At 39.6% G+C, this 18,077-nt stretch overlaps 1 protein-coding gene and 1 non-coding gene across 5 annotated transcripts in view; both read left to right on the forward strand.

Moving 5' to 3' along the window:
* Positions 1 to 18,077, forward strand: part of EXOC4 (exocyst complex component 4) — a 746,933-nt gene that overhangs the window by 502,241 nt on the left and 226,615 nt on the right. Inside the window, exon 11 of one of the 4 annotated variants that reach the window (XM_072784621.1) lies at positions 15,006 to 15,868. The exons of the other annotated variants lie outside the window; for them this stretch is intronic. Coding sequence (XP_072640722.1) covers positions 15,006 to 15,180 — 175 coding nt within the window. The 3' untranslated portion in view covers positions 15,181 to 15,868. Of the gene's footprint in view, positions 1 to 15,005; positions 15,869 to 18,077 lie in introns of those variants that run through there. 4 annotated transcript variants of the gene reach the window in all.
* On the forward strand, positions 10,498 to 10,570 carry TRNAQ-CUG (transfer RNA glutamine (anticodon CUG)). The gene has a single exon. It is a non-coding gene; the product is annotated as a tRNA-Gln (tRNA).

Consider the following 18,077-nt stretch of genomic DNA (forward strand, 5'->3'; position numbering starts at 1 on the left):
TTTATGACAAAGCTGCTCAAGTGGGGCAGAGAAATAGAAAAGGATCTCTTGTCACCCATGTGGTTTCTTAGAAGTAAACTCTCATTACACTTGGGGGCACAGATTTCACCAACTATATCACAGTTTCTTCCTTTAACAATTGGCATCATGATATTAAAAACTTCTGTAAAAGCATTTCCAAGTTGATGCGCAGAGAGTCAATGGAACACCTGTTAAAGGCACATCATCATGGTAAATAGAGCAGGAAATACGGAAGACACGATGGTGCCGTCTCTTAAATTCTCTTTCCTTAACAGTACAGTTGTAAGATAACTTCATTAAGATTCTTATGATTGTGTTTTAATTTATTGTAGGCATCTAGTCCTCTAGTCTTACAAGTTTCTGGTTAAATGCTATGTAACCTTCTCTACAGGCAGTTTATTTTTGTGAGTGTTGTGTGCCTTTAATTTCTCAGTGAGGTCAGGTCAGATGAAAGAACAGTTTCACTTCCCCAAGGAGACATGATTTGGTTCCCAGATTGTGTTTTTCCTGGAGCAGCTACCAATCAGATTTATGGGGGAGAGGACCTGTGCAAATGAAGCCCGAGGGCCACTCCTCCTGAATAAGACTGCCTGGAAAGGCTTCTGAGTTGACGGAAGGATAACTAGATGGCTTTGCCTATTACAAGCATGGCATTGACATAACATTAGGCTAACAAGATTATTTTTAGTGATCTGTGTCTTTGGTTCTATTTGGAAGACACCTGACTTTATAGATGGACTCCTTCTTTAGTTATGTGCCCAGGAAGCTAATTATTCAGTCGGAGGGTAATGAAAGACTCTGCCATCTGTCTGCCGATTTAATGGAGTGTCAGCACATCCCAAATAGGAAGTAATTGGATTGACAGACACAAAGCCAGTTATTAGACTGTTATTATCTGATTGGAAAAAGCAGGCGGAGAAGCGTACAACTGTAGCAAAAACTAATCTGATGATGTCTGTTGTTCCCGGAATGCACAGTCTGCCACACAGAATTCATGGGCTCTGAAACCCCTGACCGGCTTAGGAACGTTTGGAGTTACTTCTCTCGGAATCCATCTCTGTATTCTTATTACAAATCATTATAATGCAATCTAATAAAACACAGTTTGCATAAAGATGGGGCCCATTTATAAAACTGTCACTGCAGCCACTCTATTAATAGAGCCATTTTAAAGATTTATTATGAGCATATGTTACTTTTTACAGGGGGCCAGATTGAGAGCTGCAGGATTTGAACAGGCAAGAATGTGCTACTGGTGATAATTCAAAAAATAATTTAAGCTATTCTACCCAAGTAATATCATTAGACTCATACCTGTTTCTTATTTTTCAGGTGCGATCATTAAATGATAGTCTTAATGAGGCATCAAAGGAATGGGACAAGGTCTGAGGCTGTGTTGCATAAGCACTTTTTTTTTTTTCCTTTCACTAATTCCAGTGTCACTGCTTGGCATCCCTGGAAGTCAGGGGGTGCCTTGAATGGGTTAAATGTGACCTGGGATGAAGGCGATGGGGTAAAAGTTGTAAAGACAGACATTACTTCCATTTATTACTAATTGGTTCAGTGAAGATTGTAACCTCCTGGAGTTTCCAATCCTTGGAGTCCACAGAGAGAAGCTGACAGGGATCCACCAAGTTCACGTTTATTCAACAAGTATCTCTAGAGCCCCTGCCACATGTTAGGCACTTTTGTGAGTTCTAGGTGTACAGCTGTGAGCCAGCTTATGGCCTGGCCCTCATGGGCTTAAATGTGGAAAACAAGCTAGTAAATATGGCGCTAGGTTATAAGTTCTACAAAGAGGAAGAAGCAATGAAAGGAGATAATGATTGGAGAGCTATTTTCATTGTCAGGGCCTCCTCAAACATCTTCGGAAGATGGATGGGATCGCATACATGTGTGCAGAGACCTGGTGGAAGGGATAGGATGAGTTGCATGACTGGAGCAAGAGCAGCCCAGGCCGGGGCACTGGCACACCCAGAGACCCAGGGCACAATTGATGTATTTCTGTCAGCATCACCAGGTTCCTTTGCCTGAGAATGGTCCCCAGCATTTCTTATTTGCCAGTTGGGAAAGTCCAACAATGCGTTTGAATGGCTGTTGGAAATTCCGAATGATACGCAGACCTAAGATATTGCTAATAAGCTCCAGGTGAGCTCTGCAGACCTCCATTGTTGTAAAGTGGGGTGTGAAAATTTCCAATGGATTTCCTACTGAAAGAGACTTGGCTGTGACAGAACAATTATTATACGGACACTCTGTCATTTATTTGGTTGGCCCATTTGCAAATAAGTGAACAAATGAATTGCTTGTTAGGAGTGTCACTACCACATAATGAGTGCTACCATATTCCTGGCACTTGGCTTATAGACATCAGGTGAATAGAAGGCATTAGTGTAGGACCAACATCACTGCCAACCTTACAGTAACCCTCGAAGGGAAGTATTAGCCCTGTTTTGGAGATTACAGGCCTGGGGGTCAGCAAAATCCTATAGTTCAGTATCTGAGATCCCGGAGATTCCAACCCAGGACTTTCTAACCTGAGAGAGACCGTGTCTCCTCTTCCATATGCCACATTGTCCAGAAGATCACGTTGAGGAGCTCTTAAAATTTGAGTGGCCCATTGTGCTAGGAACCATGGGAAATAGAAAAATCATAATAAAAGCACAGGTTCGGGCAGCCCGGGTGGCTTGGTGGTTTAGCGCCGCCTTCAGCCCAGGGCCTGATCCTGGAGACCTGGGATCAAGTCCCACATTGGCTCCCTGCATGGGTCCTGCTTTTCCCTCTGCCTGTCTCTGCCTCTCTCTCTCTCTCTCCTCTCTCTCTCTCTCTGTCTGTGTCTCTAATGAATAAGTAAATAAAATCTTAAAAAGAAAAAAAGGCACAGGCTCTGTACTCAGAGAAATGAAAATTTGGTTGGCAGAAATGATACCATGAGAAATAACAGAGGACAGTGAAAGAGAAGGTAGAAACACATAATTGTGTTCCGTGGACTATGAAAGCGAGGAAAGGTAGGGAGGCTAAAGTGGGCTAGGGACAAGAGGCTGGAAGCCAAGCTTTTCAAAGACAGGTGGAATTTCAGTAGGCTGTATTATAGAGTTCTGATCATGTATGGGTGTTAGAACCTACTCCTGTACCTAAGGTGAAAACTGAGTATCATTGGGACTACCTGTGAAAATCACTTAGCAAGTGGGAAGTGAGCCACCTTCTCTCATTGTGGTGAATACAGTGCAGCTACATTTTCCCTCAAGTTTTCCTCCCTAGGTATATTTTAAAAGAAGTATTTGCCCTGTGAATAATAGGCATTATATTGCACTAAATACATATTTTAAAGTACCGGGTTACATAGTCCCACTCAGAGTAACCAGATGCTGACACCACAAAGGGTAGCCAGGAGGTGAGTCTGATGGAGGGACTTGGATCTGCATCTCTCTCCCTGGCCTGCTTACCATGGGACACATTCTCGTCAAGTAGAACGGCAGGCTGGATGCCTTGCTGTATTTATGTTGCCCTCTCTCTCTCAGCCCATGAATCACTGATTTCATATATACATATATAAAATATGGGCGTTCTGAAACTTCGCCGAAATGAGGTATGTTCTGAAAAAGTGGAAAAACCGAACGGAATGGTCCAGGGCAGGAATAATTTTGCATTCTTATGATACAAGAAGCCAAATGAGCATCCTTCAGAGGTATGGAAAAGTAATGGGGCCAAATCATGGGAAAGGGAATTTTAGATTCATGTGATGAAATTAGAAGCCATTGTAGGTTTTTGAGAAATGGAATTATCACTCCAGAAGAGATGTTTGCTGTAGATGAATCTGGTGGTGAAGTGACAGGTGGGAATGGAAAAGACCAGTCCAGAGACAGATTAATCTAGAAGAGGGTTTAGACCAGTCATAGAGATGGGATTATTTGGAGATGATTCTATTGACTTTTCACCTCTCTTGATCTCATTAAAGTAATTTAAAGGGAATAATGCACATCCAAAGGAACAGATTAAGTATCAAGAAATCGATTGGTGAATTGGCTAGCTATAGCTTTTTGCAATGTGCTTTATCATCCGTCCATGCATCCTATATTCTTTCCGCCCTCTCTAAATTTACAAACACATTACCTCCCCAGGTAACAGTCCCAGTGCAGCACTAGGAAGATGGTGGTGGCATTAAATTAAGTAATGGATATGAAAGGGACTCATTCTGAAGACAAATTTGCCACATTATGATCATTGTTATTTTGTTTTTGTCCCTTTGGGGTTCTCTTAAAATCGAATTTAGATACATAGCTTGGACATCTGAACATAAATATATCCTTCCATGACCCAGTTTCCAGTGATTACCATTCCTTCTGCATTTTCATGACAGCCCCTCCTCCTAGGGAATTGACCCAAGAGGAGGGGACTCTTCCTGCTGCCTCACAAGACCTGAAAGAATCCCTTTGATTGTCTTTTTGATGCCATGAACAAAAAAGTCACCACTCCAAGAATAAAAGTTGTGTTGATCTGTTTTAATAACATCCCTTTTATTTTCCTCATAAGACAGTATTAAGTAGTAATCATAGTATGAAATAATATTCCTGCCCTGAATTTTTCAATCCGCTGATGGTACAGGTTTCTATCTTTTGTTTCCAAAGTTCTGACAGACCTGGAACAATACTCAAAACAAGTTTGTTCATGAAAACATTTCACCAACATCCTCTGATCCTTGCTTTCCAGATTTAAGGTGACCCAAATAACTGAACAATATTGACATCTGATTAAACTTTCCCAGAGTAGAGACCTAACAGGCAGGTGTCTTCTGTTCCCTGATAACAGCACTATGAAGTGGCAAGCATGAGTAGTCAGAGAGCAAGATACACAAATTCTAAGAGCATCATAGGCTTTTGTTCCTTTCCAGTAGTGAAACTTACATAAATTACCTTGGGAAATAGCATGGCTTGGCCTTGTGGTCAAAGTTGATCAAGCCCATCTTTCTTCAGATGAAAACAAGAATTGCTGCCTGACAATTGGCCAAGAGCCACGACCTGCGTGGCAGATATGCACCAGATACCGTCACACAGTGAGGGAAGAGGAGGAGGACTTGGCATGTGGGGCCAGGGTGACTTTTCATGCATTATCACTTTCTTAACCATGCTGTTTACTCCTGTGCTTGTTTCCAAAGGGAGCACTGAGATGAGAAGCATGGACTGTATTTGGCAGTGATTTTCTTCTTGTTAGCTGTGAGCTAGGCATTATTTACTAGCGCCTCCTCATGCTGATGTTCTCTTGTTGCTTGAGTGTGTTATATTCGTTCTTTATGAATAATCAGCAGGCCTACTTCCCTCCCCCTACACCAGCGTATACCCAGCCAATAAGAGGCACGATTTGTCTTAGCAGCAATATTCATTGTAGTTTCTCCATACTTCTTAAAGGTAGAGACTTGGAATTTGCGTTGCTTAGAGCTTGCACAAGTGAAGTTAGCTCGAATTGTCATGGATAGAGAAGATGAAAGTATAAAAGGACCATAAACAGAACGTAAAGACTGCTAACTCTGGGAAACGAACTAGGGGTGGTAGAAGGGGAGGAGGGCGGGGGGTGGGAGTGAATGGGTGACGGGCACTGGGTGTTATTCTGTATGTTAGTAAATTGAACACCAATAAAAAATAAATAAATAAAAAAAAAAAAAAAAAAAAAGGACCATAAACACTGGCCAGCAGGAAGTGGATATATATTTTTCTCACATGTGCTCAGTGAAACATAGCCCTCAGGTAGCTGGTTTACATTATGACCAATTTCAAAGCTGCCTCAATTTCCCACTTTATGCAAGGAGACTTACATTGCACTTCCACCAGTGTACCATGCTAGGAATGGGGTGGCGGGGAGACACTGACACAGCTGACCAGTATCCTACCCTCAAAGAATTGAAGTCATGTCGCCGGATAAGGTTTGTAAACAAATTACCAAACAGTCTATCCCATTAGTGCTGTCAGCCTGTCTAGAGTTTAATTCTTTTCTTTTAGGATCCGTCACTTGCATATTCTTTTCTCAGTAAAAATTATATTTGATACCATGATCTAGCACATTCTGCATGTATATATTTTTTAAAAATCAAATAGATACATACATACACACAGACATATATATACATGTATATATACACACACACATACATATACATACATATAACAATTACACAAATAAATCTTTGCCACTAATATATGCAATACATCTGATAGTTCTATCCTATTCGGTCCCTGTCTACCTCCCTGTCTCTCGATGCTGATTGCAATTTTCTAATGTTATTTCATGACCACTAACTAAGAGAGTGTGGATTGTGGTTTGGATCCAGCATTACTTTAGCCCAAGTACCCTTTAAGAGCAAGCAGTATGTTTTGTCTGTTTTTTAGTCTTATCATCTAGTGGTGCCTGACGTACAGTTAGCACACTAAAGGTTTGTTGGGTGAGTGAATGAATGGATACCCAGATGTACTCAACTAATTTTTGGTCCAACCTGATGATTAGCACAGATATATTCTCTACAACCCTAACAGACAGAAATTAGAAAAAAAAAATCACTGCCCCATCCTGTCACCTCCACTGAAGTGACTAGAAGCAGGGTAATAAATTATATATTGAGAAATGATCCATGTAGCCCAAGGGTGGGAAAAATATCTACCACCCTCAATGTCTCATACATTTTACTTTGCTAATGGTCTCCTTTAATTCAACCCACAATTCAGGTTTTTTTTTTTTCCTGAATCCATGACTTCAGGAATGAAATCTACCTTCAACTATTTATGGTTTAAATTAATGCAAATAAGACTTTCTGGTTTGCAGTGCTGATACTCATTAATAAATATTTCACTGGGTATTAGAGAGATTCAGATGAACTAAATGAGGCTTTTTTTCAATATAAACAAAAGCCCTTGTGTTTTCACAACTGTGCAGGCCTAGCTTTTACGTCTGGCTTTCATGAAGACAAACGAATTTAGATGGGCGCATCTATAGGAAAATGGGGCCTCTGGGAACAGGAGTCAGCAGGGTTTTGCTGTGAAATAATCCTCTAGTTAAACCAAGTGTAATCTCATTAGCAGGGTAATTGTGCTGTTAGAAGAAATGGCCAACCAGGTTAAAGAGAAACCCACATAGTCTAATTATTCTTTCACTTTTGTCATTGAAGAGTAGAATGTCAAACTAGAGGCAAAAGAGGTGGATTTTGTGCTTGGCCCAATGTTCTGCTTGAGTCTTAGAAAATTCCAGATCCCTCTCAGCTGCCTAGGCCTGTGTGACATTGGTGTCATGTCTTAACACACCCTGTGATCCTTCTTGTAGAAGCAGATGCACCAGTAAGGAGGGGATGTCATGTCACTGTTTTTCATGCATGCATTTTTGCCTCCTCATTTTTCCAACACGGTCATATGCATTGGACTTTCCCGATGTTTTTTAACCAAAATATCTAAAACTTAGTTATGAAAAATAGGCCTTTCCATCTTTGGAAATGAGCACATTGGGAAATTTTCTGTGATCATTGTATCTGTGACCATTTATTTTGCTTTCTTCTGAATTTCTTTCTTTTTTTTTTTTCTTAGATTTTATTTATTTATTCATGAGAGACACAGAAAGAGGCAGAGACATAGGCAGAGGGAGAAGCAGGCTCCTCAAGGGGACCCCAATGTTGGACTCAGTCCTGGGACCCCAGTATCACAACCTGAGCCAAAGGCAAATGCTCAACCGCTGAGCCACCCAAGTGTCATCCCCCCCCCCCCACACACACTTTTTTAAGGATTTTATCAACAAATACCTCCTGTGCAAGAGGTGTAATCAAACAAAATATGCATATGGGGAAAATGATATAAAAACATTTAAAGATATTAATAAGTATGAAGGTACATAGTAACAACCTGAATATATAGTTGCTAAATACAAAACTAACTCTTGTGCCTGTGGCTCTCATGCCTGTGGCCATAACTTTTCATTGTTGACCTCATAAAAATGGACAATTTTATGTATACTACCATATTGAAAATAAACTGTCAGAAAAAACTAGCCATCAGTCTGATGAGCGAGACATTTTTTCGTAGGTTTTACAAGACCAAATAGTTTTTTGAAATAGTGTTTTTTCCTTAAGATGTACTTCCGATGTGTGCTGTGATGGAGCATATATTCCTTACCTTTTTTTACCCATTGTTTTGAAAATAGGAAACACTTCTCAGGTGAAACCAGGATTGCATTGGATTTTTCTTTTTTTATGTTTGAAGTACTTCCATAGGCTTTTCCTATCTTGTGCATATTCAGCTATAATTAATTAGTAGCAACAGTCAGCAAGAGTGTAAACTCACTGAGCAGAGTAACTGGATTGCAGACACTGACTGGTGGACAGTTGTTTGGTCTTCTTTGTGTTTTAGGTATTTGTCGTCAACAGAATCCAGAGGAATATCAGTCATGTTGTAATCAAAATTCTTCAATAAGGTCTAGTTTTTCTTTGGAATTGTTGTGTATTCATCATTTGAATGCCTGTGTGATTGATGGATATTTCCCTACAGGTAATCAGCTAGACAGGAGACTATTTTTTTCTGTATTATTCCATGTACAAATGTAATTATCTATATACTTTTCTGCTGCTCGGATTTGTTAGCAGAATTTTTTTTTTAAAGATTTTATTTATTTATTCATGAGAGACAGAGGCAGAGACACAGGCAGAGGGAGAAGCAGACTCCATGCAGGGAGCCCGACGTGGGACGTGATCCCGAGTCTCCAGGATCAGGCCCTGGGCTGAAGGCGGTGCTAAACCGCTGAGCCACCCAGGCTGCCCTGTTAGCAGAATTTTTAATACTGATTTAGCCTTGCAGAGGATATAAAAACTTGAATGAAACAGAGTGGTAGGAATTATAGTCTTTAAATCCTATCTTGTAAGTGGACCTATTTATGAAATTAACTATAAAGAAGGACATGAGTCTGAGGCCCTAGAAAGGAAAGTAGGACCATAATAGAATGTCAGCTGAGATGGCTTAAAAGCAATCAGTGTTAACAACCCATTGTGTGATGTTGAAACCCCCTCATGAGTGTGATAGGACAATAGATGGCCAAGAGGAGACTCCAGAAAGCAGAAGACCTCTTCCAAATAGGAAAGATCTCTGTAGGAGGTAAATTTGAGGAAGACTTTGAGCCATTATGGATAATAATTTCTATACTGTTGCAAGATCATTATAGATGCCGGTCTGGGAAAGTGTGGATGCAGAGAAAGGAACCAATGAGAAGACCATATTTGAAATAATCAAATACATGAACAAAGCAGATAAAAGTAAAAAAGCTTAGGGAACAAGAGGTGTCTATAACTCATGGATATCCAAATCGTTGACTAGGGGATCATTCTCTATTTTCCAGGTACATTTTCTTAGAGCACTTTGCATTCAGGGTGGCAGTTAATCAAGTGATAATAAACACAAGAGTGGGATAAGAAATCATCATAAGCTAAGTTCAGGAACAAGCTTAGCTGCCAAATAGGCTCATTAGAGATAATTCAAACTGAGTTTTCCAAAGCATTCATTTATTAAATGTAATGAAATCATCCTTTTCAGAAACAGTGAAGGAGAGAACCAAGTGGCCAGCCTGTCTCTCCTAGCAAACTTAGAGTGTAATTGTATCCCAGCAGGCTCACATTTTGTGTTTTTGACACATGAAATTTCAGTCTCTGACTTTGGTCATTTATGTCCAAGCAGTATGCGCTAAATTAGGCCAGATACACTAAATTCCATGTTACCAGGACTGTGAGCAGGTGTTGATTTGCCAACGGTTTGCCTTAAAATGCCTTTAAAAATGACAGTTTAACATGATGTGTACATCATTTATCTTCACAATCTTTTTTTTTTTTCTTTCACTTTGTCTCTATTCTTTTGGGGTTTTTTTTTTCACCTTTTTTTGGCCAGCCATATTTATTCCCCAACACATAACCTTATAATAATCTATGCACTGTAATCCTTTTAAGAAGCACTGGCCTTTAGGGACACCTGGGTGGCTCAGTTGGTTAAGGATCAGACTCTTGATTTCAGCTAAGGTCTTGATGTCAGAGTCGTGGAATCCAGCCCTGCTTTGGATTCCAGGCTCAGCGTTGAGTCTTGCTTGAGAATGTCTCTCTTCCTTGCCCTCTGCCCCTCCCCCTACTTGCTCGCGCTCTCACGTGCACGTGCTCTCTCTCTCTCTCTCAAAATAAATAAAATCTTAGTGGGGGGGAAAAAGCATTAGCCTTTCAAGACAAGCCTAAGTAAGTAGTAATAGAAACATAATATTACCATTTCTTAAAACATTAACTGTGTCCACAGTACTTGACAGTGTTAAGTGGTTCACGTATGATTCAAAGATGTCCTAAAGCACATTTGTACTCTGAAGGAGCTTAATTCTAATAGGAGAGAGAAAATAAATAGGGAGAAAGGCACTAGCGGTATGGAATGAAGTAAACTATTTCAAATTGGTAAAGTAGCTGAAAGAGATCAGAGGCTGGGGAGGACCTGGTTGGTTCAGTTGGTAGAGCATGTGACTCTGAATCTCAGGATTGTGAGTTCAAGCCCCACACTGGGCGTAATTATTATTACAAAAATAATAAATAAAGAGATTCAGGAAAACTTTATGAGTGAACGAGCTTTGAATTGGCCCTTGAAGGAAGGCTGTAGTGAAAATGGGAGCTTCTCAAGCCTCTACTCTAGCTTATATACCACAGTTTGGAAAATGGATACACTAGAAGTAGACCATATAGACATGATGAGAAAAGGCATGGGATTTTTTTTTTTTTTTAATGCAAGGAGTACACAGAAAGCCAAATTTGTTGGTGAGTAGCAGTGAGAATATACTAGACTTATCTCTTGATACCTGCTGGGTACCAAACGCTGACTACAATAAAAAAGACACATTCCCTATCCTCAAGATGTCTAGAAACTAGCAGGGAATACAGACACGTCAACAGGAATATTCTGTGGACTCCACAGTATTATGGGCGCAAAGTGCAAAGAGCATTCCACCTAGACTCACAGGACAAGGCCTCCTGGAAGAAGTTGTATGTAAGCTAGTGGCTGAAGGACCAGGGACTGCTGGGGAAAGGGTCTGGAGGGGAGTATCCTAGCAGGTGCACTGGCAGGTGCAAAGACCTGGAGGCAAGAGCACATAGGATGCCCTGAGGAAGCTGCAATTACTTAATCTGTGCCTTGGTGAGACTAATATAACAACTATACATTAGAGAAATTGGAGGAGGAAGAGACTAAAGTTGTTATATGGTTTTGTTTGCTTTTTTTTTTTTTTTGAATGGTGGAAATATGAACTTTTTATTTTCTTGTTTTTGCTTATTCTCTTTTTTCCCCATAATTATCTGCAATGCTCATATACTACTGTTGTTCTCACAAAAGATTAAGAAAATCAATTCCAGTAATTTTTTTTTTTTTAAGCTCAGGCTTTAGAATTCAGGAGACCTGGTCCAAACTTTGTTATGCCAATTCTTTGCTCGGTAATGCCTTGGGGTCTGAATTAGTTGACCATTTTGAGCTTCACTTTCCCCATTTGTAAAATAAGGGTAAAACCCCCCTACTATATAGGTGTAACATAAGAATTAGGAGAAACGGCAACTGGGAAATTGTTTTAGGAAGGCCTGGAAAAGATATCACCTTATATTAAGTTCTGTCCATCCATCTACATCATCTGATTTTTGTTTTAAGATTTTATGTATTTATTCATGAGAGACACACAGAGAGAGGCAGAGACATAGGCAGAGATAGAAGCAGGCTCCTCACAGGGAGCCCAATACAGGACTCAACCCCAGGACCCCAGGATCATACCCTGAGCCAAAGGCAGATGCCCAACCACTGAGTCACTCAGGCACCCCTACGTCATCTGATTTAATAAAAGCCTGGATTATGGTGCTGGATGTTAACAAATGGAAACGGGAATGTCCGTCCAGGCACTGGCACGAAGCGAGTTGAAGTGGCGCCATTCCTATCATAGCTGTCAGTGATAGTCCCTGGGGCATGATTCTCTCACCATGGATGCTCCAGAACCTGGACCAGTACATGGCATAAGGTAGGCACTCCACAAGTGCTTGCTTAAATGAATGAAGAAATGAACCCATGAATAAATGCATGAACTAAGAGGACGCATGAAGAGAATGCCTCTAAGTCTGGAAGCTACTTTCATGAGCAGCAAGGCTGAAGATAAGAGAGGAAGAAGTGAAAAATGATTGTGTTTGAGCCCTGGTAACTGGAACAAGGATGGTACAAAAATAGAGAACGTAGAGGGAGAGAAATGAAGTAATAATAGTGGGAGGGCAGCTATGAAGACTTCCATTTTTGAGATAATTTGAATTGTCAAAAGGACATCCAGTTGAAATAGCTAACAGATTACAAATACAGATCAGGGTCTTAGGGGAAGAAGTCAGGGCTGGAAATAAAACTTACTGTATCCTGAGAGAAATAATGCAGTCTCCGGTATGTATATCCAGATATTTGTATTTAGCAATGTGAAAGTTCTCTCATTCCATGCAAGCTTCCACTGTGTCAGCAAACTCTAGGGCTTTTCACATGGACTAATGTTGATTGTCCTCCTCCTACCAGCCCCCTTCCGAGTCCTACCCCTAAGGGTGAACATTTGGGAGGCAGCACTGTTAGAAGAGTCCACTGTCTAGAGTGGTGGTGAAGTCTAGCCAAACCACCCAAGTTCAAATCTTTGCTCCATTGCTTAGTAGCTGTAAGTACCTTGGAAAGGTACTTAATCTTTCTATGCCTTCATTTCTTCTTCCAAATAGCATTTATAAAAGTATTCTTTGGTGTGTTTTAAGGAAAAAGTGAAGCAAAGCATGGGGTGGTTGCTTCAAACATTTTGGGCATATTATAAGCACAATGTAACTATCAACTAATAATATTTTTTCACTTGCTCGGTTTCATTGTACATAAAATGCAGACAGCAATAGTGCAGACCTCATCGAGTTATTGTGAGAATTACATAAAAGAATCCATATAAAGCTCTTCAATCAGGACATGGTAAGGCTGAATTTTTTAAAAAATTTATTTATTTATTCATGAGAGACACAGAGAGAGAGAGGCAGAGACACAGAGGGAGAAGCAGGCTCCATGCAGGGAACCTGATGTGGGACTCGATCCCGGGTCTTCAGGATCACACCCTGGGCTGAGCCACCCGGGCTGCCCAGATGTAAGCAATTCTTAATAGAGCTGCTCCTGACAGCAACAGGTAGAAGATTGGCCAGCTCCCTGTGTCTTGCATTAGAATATCTAAGGCCAAACTGACGCAGAACCCCTAAAATATAAAATGTTTAAACATTACAATGTAAGCTCCCAGATGACATGGTAGACATTTTGTAATAAGTTGCTATTTTTCTTGAAAATTTTTCAAACAGCCTTATCTTTTGTAAAAAATAAAAAGAGAGAGAGAGAGAGAGAGAGAGAGGTTTCTTAACTATAAATAAGTGGAAGGAATTAAAAAAAAAAAAAAGAATTCCAGGTCTATTGGAAAAGCAGGGTTATCATTTTGCCTTGGAGTTTTAAATCAGTGGCCCTTATTTATTTATTTGCCTTTTTTTTTTCATTAAAAAAGAAGATTGCTTGATATTAAGGGTTAGAGTTTGGATTGCTTCAATTTTCAAATTATATGCTTAAAAAATTTAAACAGCTGTCATTTTAAAGAAGCTTACTTCATTTTACCTAAAGTGCTTTTCAGTCTGGAGGGAACACTTAAATGCAGGTACAAATCACTTGCAGTATACTCGTGGTAAGATTTTTTTTTAAGTTATATTTGTTTACAAGCTTGCAGAGTTCAAATTTTGTAGATAATATTCTTTTCTCCCTTTACTTAATGATTTTTACCTCTTTTTTTCCCTCTAGTGCTAGGCATGAATTTTACTCATTACAAATAAGAGCACCCAAATCCCTTTTTATTTCATTAGTTCAGCAAATTGTCTCCTAGGGGTATGGGCTGAGGACATGATTGGGCTCAGCAATGATGAGCTTATTTTGCACTTTTACCCAGAAAATCTTTATATACAAAAGGCACAGATAGTAGTTACACTCAGCATGAACAATTACACAGTGTTGGGGGAGCCTCTTCCCGATGTGCCGATGACTTACTCCTATGAATTAAGAGGCAAATGCACTCCAAAGTGCATTAACCTTTATGGATTTTTCTTCAGTTTTCATGTTCCACTGATTTATGGTCTGAAATATGTCTGTTGCTGCTATTTCTGAGTGAGTCCCTTGTAAATCATTTCTAAATGATCTTTTTTTGAGTCAGATAATCCAAGTAAGTTGACTGTATCTCCAATCAATTCCTGTGAGCTTGCTTTTTGCTTTCTCCCTTTCTTCCCCTTTCTTTCTCTTTTTCTTTCTTTCTTTCTTTCTTTCTTTCTTTCTTTCTTTCTTTCTTTCTTTCTTTCTTTCTTTTTCTTTCTTTCATTCTTTCTTCCTTTTTCTTTCTCTCTCTCTTTCTTTCTTTTCCTCAAGTTGTTTTAGTTTGCTCTATGCCTTAAATGTCACATCTGAGAATAAGTGAATGCCTAGAGGAATCTGTCTTAAAGGAGCCATGCTTGCCAGGCCGACTCGGTGCCTACTGAGCAGTTTCTGGCCTTTTGCGTGGCTTCAACTCGGGTTTGATTCTGAAGGCCCATTTACCTTAGTACTCCATCTAACTGGTTACAGTTTTTTTTTTTTTTAAAGGGTTTATTTACTTATTCATGAGAGACACAGAGAGAGATGCAGAGACACAGGCAGAGGGAGAAGCAGGCTCCACGCAGGGAGCCTGACGTGGGACTCGATCCCAGGACTCCAGGACCATGCCGAAGGCAGGCACTAAACCGCTGAGCCATCCAGGGATCCCTAACTGGTTACAGTTCTTTGTACAAGGATAGGCTCATGCCTAGGAATGGATTTTATTATGGGTTATTGATTGCTATCTTGCATACAAATCAAGCATGGCAGGGATTTTGAGTATACTGTGCTCTCATAAAAATCTACTATTTCTCTTAGAAGCCAGTGTGGAGAAGTGTCATCAGCACGCAGGACTCTGTTATCACTACTCCTTGGCATCATTTTCCATGGGCCCATATTTCTGCAGGGAAGTTCTGCATTTGTGTTCAATGTTCCGTTCTCTGTGTGTCTGAAGATTATTTCTATTTTGTGGATTGGGGGGGGGGGACCATAATTTTATGTTGTCTTTCAAATGCCTGTGTTATCCATGCTATAGGGTTGTTGTTACTGCTATTGTTTGCATTTGTGCTGGAAAACCAAAGCACAAAATCAAAGGTACAGATTTCAGAAATTCAGATTCAGAATCCTGGCTTTTAAAAGCACAAGCATCTCATTCCATGTCTCTCTCATGAACCGTGCATCACTATTGATTGCTAAGTTTTTAATGTACACATTTATAAATATCTGTGTCATGTGGTATTATTAAATGTGCAAATATTAAATGTGACAGTAGAGTACCACACGGTGAGCATGGTTAAGTATGCTTGATCACCTAAGCAGACCTTCTTCAGGCCTGTAAATATCATGCAACTTTTCACATAGAAACTTTGGACTAAAATGAAGAAGATGGTTCAGATTTTTTTTAAATGGCTTTAAAGCTATTTTGTAGTGAAAGAGATTCAGAGCTTCTTGGTGAAGGTAAGCATGGTACATCTCTGCAGAGCGTTTATATTGGAAGGTACATTAGTAGAACATTATGATAATGCGGAGAGATTGAGATGGTCAGAGGGATAAATCCCTCTACATATTTCTGCTGGTTCCAATACATGGGATCATGAGAAAAATCTTCAGCCTTTCAGACGAATATTTTATGTGCATTATGCAGCCTAAAATACCAAAACCATATGTGATCATATATCAAAGTGAAAAGAATTAATATATTGTATGATATAGATTATACACAAATGTATACATTAACTGTATACATTATATATAAATGTATTATGTATTATATTTATTTATATATAAATGTATACATTATATTGTGATTAGCAATAAGCTGACATACTGTTCATGGGAGAAACATGACTGAATTTCTTGTGCCCCAAAAGCCAGGCAAATATGAATTTTCTGAAATCTGTATGTCTGATTTTGTGTTTTGGTTTTATGGAAAAATGATGTTTCCTCATGACTGTGTTTAAGTTATACGTTTTTGACAATATCAGAGAAGTGATGCTGTACCATTCTCTATCTTATTAGGAGGTACATATCAGCTTGTCCCATTGCTAATAATATTGGCCGTAAAACTTTAAAAACTCATTAGAGCGTGAATGTTAGGAATACATATTTACTCTGAGTAACTACTTTTATTCAAATGAATAAATATCATTACTCCCATTGCAACTTCTAAGATATAATATAGGCCTTCCATATTCAACAGTATTTCCAGCTGGTAGCAGCCATAATTCCGGGCTGAGATAAAATGGAAGAAATGGAGCTTTGCAATGAAACAATTTGTGGCAGGGAGGCTGGATCAACCATGGAGCTTGGGAAGCTTGAGTGAGATTTTAATTAGTTTATGATTTCCCTGGACAGAAATCAAACCAAGATAAAAATTTTGAGAATACTACTTCATGTATAGGTAGTATGTGCTCATGTATGCACACAGTTGCTATAAGAAAGAGCAAGTTTAAAATATAGGTACTGCCTATGGCCATATTTCAGGAGGCCCCCTAGTTGACAGTGTTTTGAAACTTTGTTTAAATATTTACAAGTGGCAATATTAGAATTTTGGAAATGAGATCCGTACTTAAAGACATTCAAGTGCCATTAGAATCTGTTGCCTACTTGCATTTGTTTTTTGATTTATCCTACTTTACAGCCTTCGGTTTAGGAGGCTGATCTGAATAAGGTTCCTCAAAATCCTGTTACTAGATGCTCTGCATGTGGCATTCTGTAGCTACCTTTTTTTTAGTCTCCTTCTCCTCCTTTCCATGTACATAGATGTACCTGGGCTTTGTGTTTGCCTTCTCATCATTTACAGGATGGGAGTCCCTAGTGTGAAAGCACTTCACCAGATTAGATAATACCCTTTTGACAGGGTTCCATCTGTGTTCCATCTTAACTTTGAAGTGAAGTGTTTTCTTTCCTAATGAGATTCTTTTTGCTGTTAACAATTCAGTGCTTTTTTACTTCCATAGAACTGATTAGGAGCATTGTTGGAAAAACTGAGCTTTTTGATGATTTGCCTCTACACCCTTGACTCTCTCTCCTGTCTCCCATTCAACAGACCAATTTTAAAGTACTTACTAGGTAAAAGGAGCCATGCAATACATTGTGGAGAATCTGGGGGAAAATAAAATGTCGAGTTGCCCATGAAAAATGATAAGGAGCTTCTCCCAATAACTTGTGGTGGTAATTCAACAAAACCAAAATGGGGATCCCTGGGTAGCTCAGTGCTTTAGCGCCTGCCTTCAGCCCAGGGCGTGATCCTGGAGTCCAAGGATCGAGTCCCACGTGGAGCTTCCTGCATGGAGCCTGCTTCTCTCTCTGCCTGTGTCTCCTGCCTCTCTCTCTGTGTGTCTCTCATGATAAAATAAATAAAATCTTAAAAAAAAAAAAAAGCAGAATGAAGATGTTCACTGTAGGATTATCTATAATAAAACCAGAGGGTTCACATTCACATTCCCTAATAGATGTTTGGTTTAATAATGTTGTATTCATTAGTGTGATGGAATGAGTTTATAATACTCTGCAAAAGAGCAGAATGTAAAGTTGTGTCAATAACTGTATTGTAGAAAGTAAAAGAAACAATGCTGGGAATGTGGTGAAGAACTTGAGAACCTTCCTTCAGTAAGAGGCAACTGTTAACACCTGGGGGGTGGAGACTTTTCTTCCTTGTTTTAATATTTTATTTGGACTTCTAGTCCAGATTCTTGGGAGGAAGTCATTGTCACAGAGGTTGCACCTTCGTTTCAGGAACTCCAGGTTGAAGTTAAAGGAAATGCTTGTTGTATTCAGTACTCTCTTCACCAAATTTCTTCTGAGAGCCTATTATGTGCTAGCCATAGAGTAAGTACCACTAGGCTCTGAGGATACAGGAGGAACAATTTATACTTGACCTCTGGCCAC

This window comes from Canis lupus, chromosome 18, assembly GCF_048164855.1.
Source record: "Canis lupus baileyi chromosome 18, mCanLup2.hap1, whole genome shotgun sequence".
Classification (NCBI taxonomy): domain Eukaryota; kingdom Metazoa; phylum Chordata; class Mammalia; order Carnivora; family Canidae; genus Canis; species Canis lupus.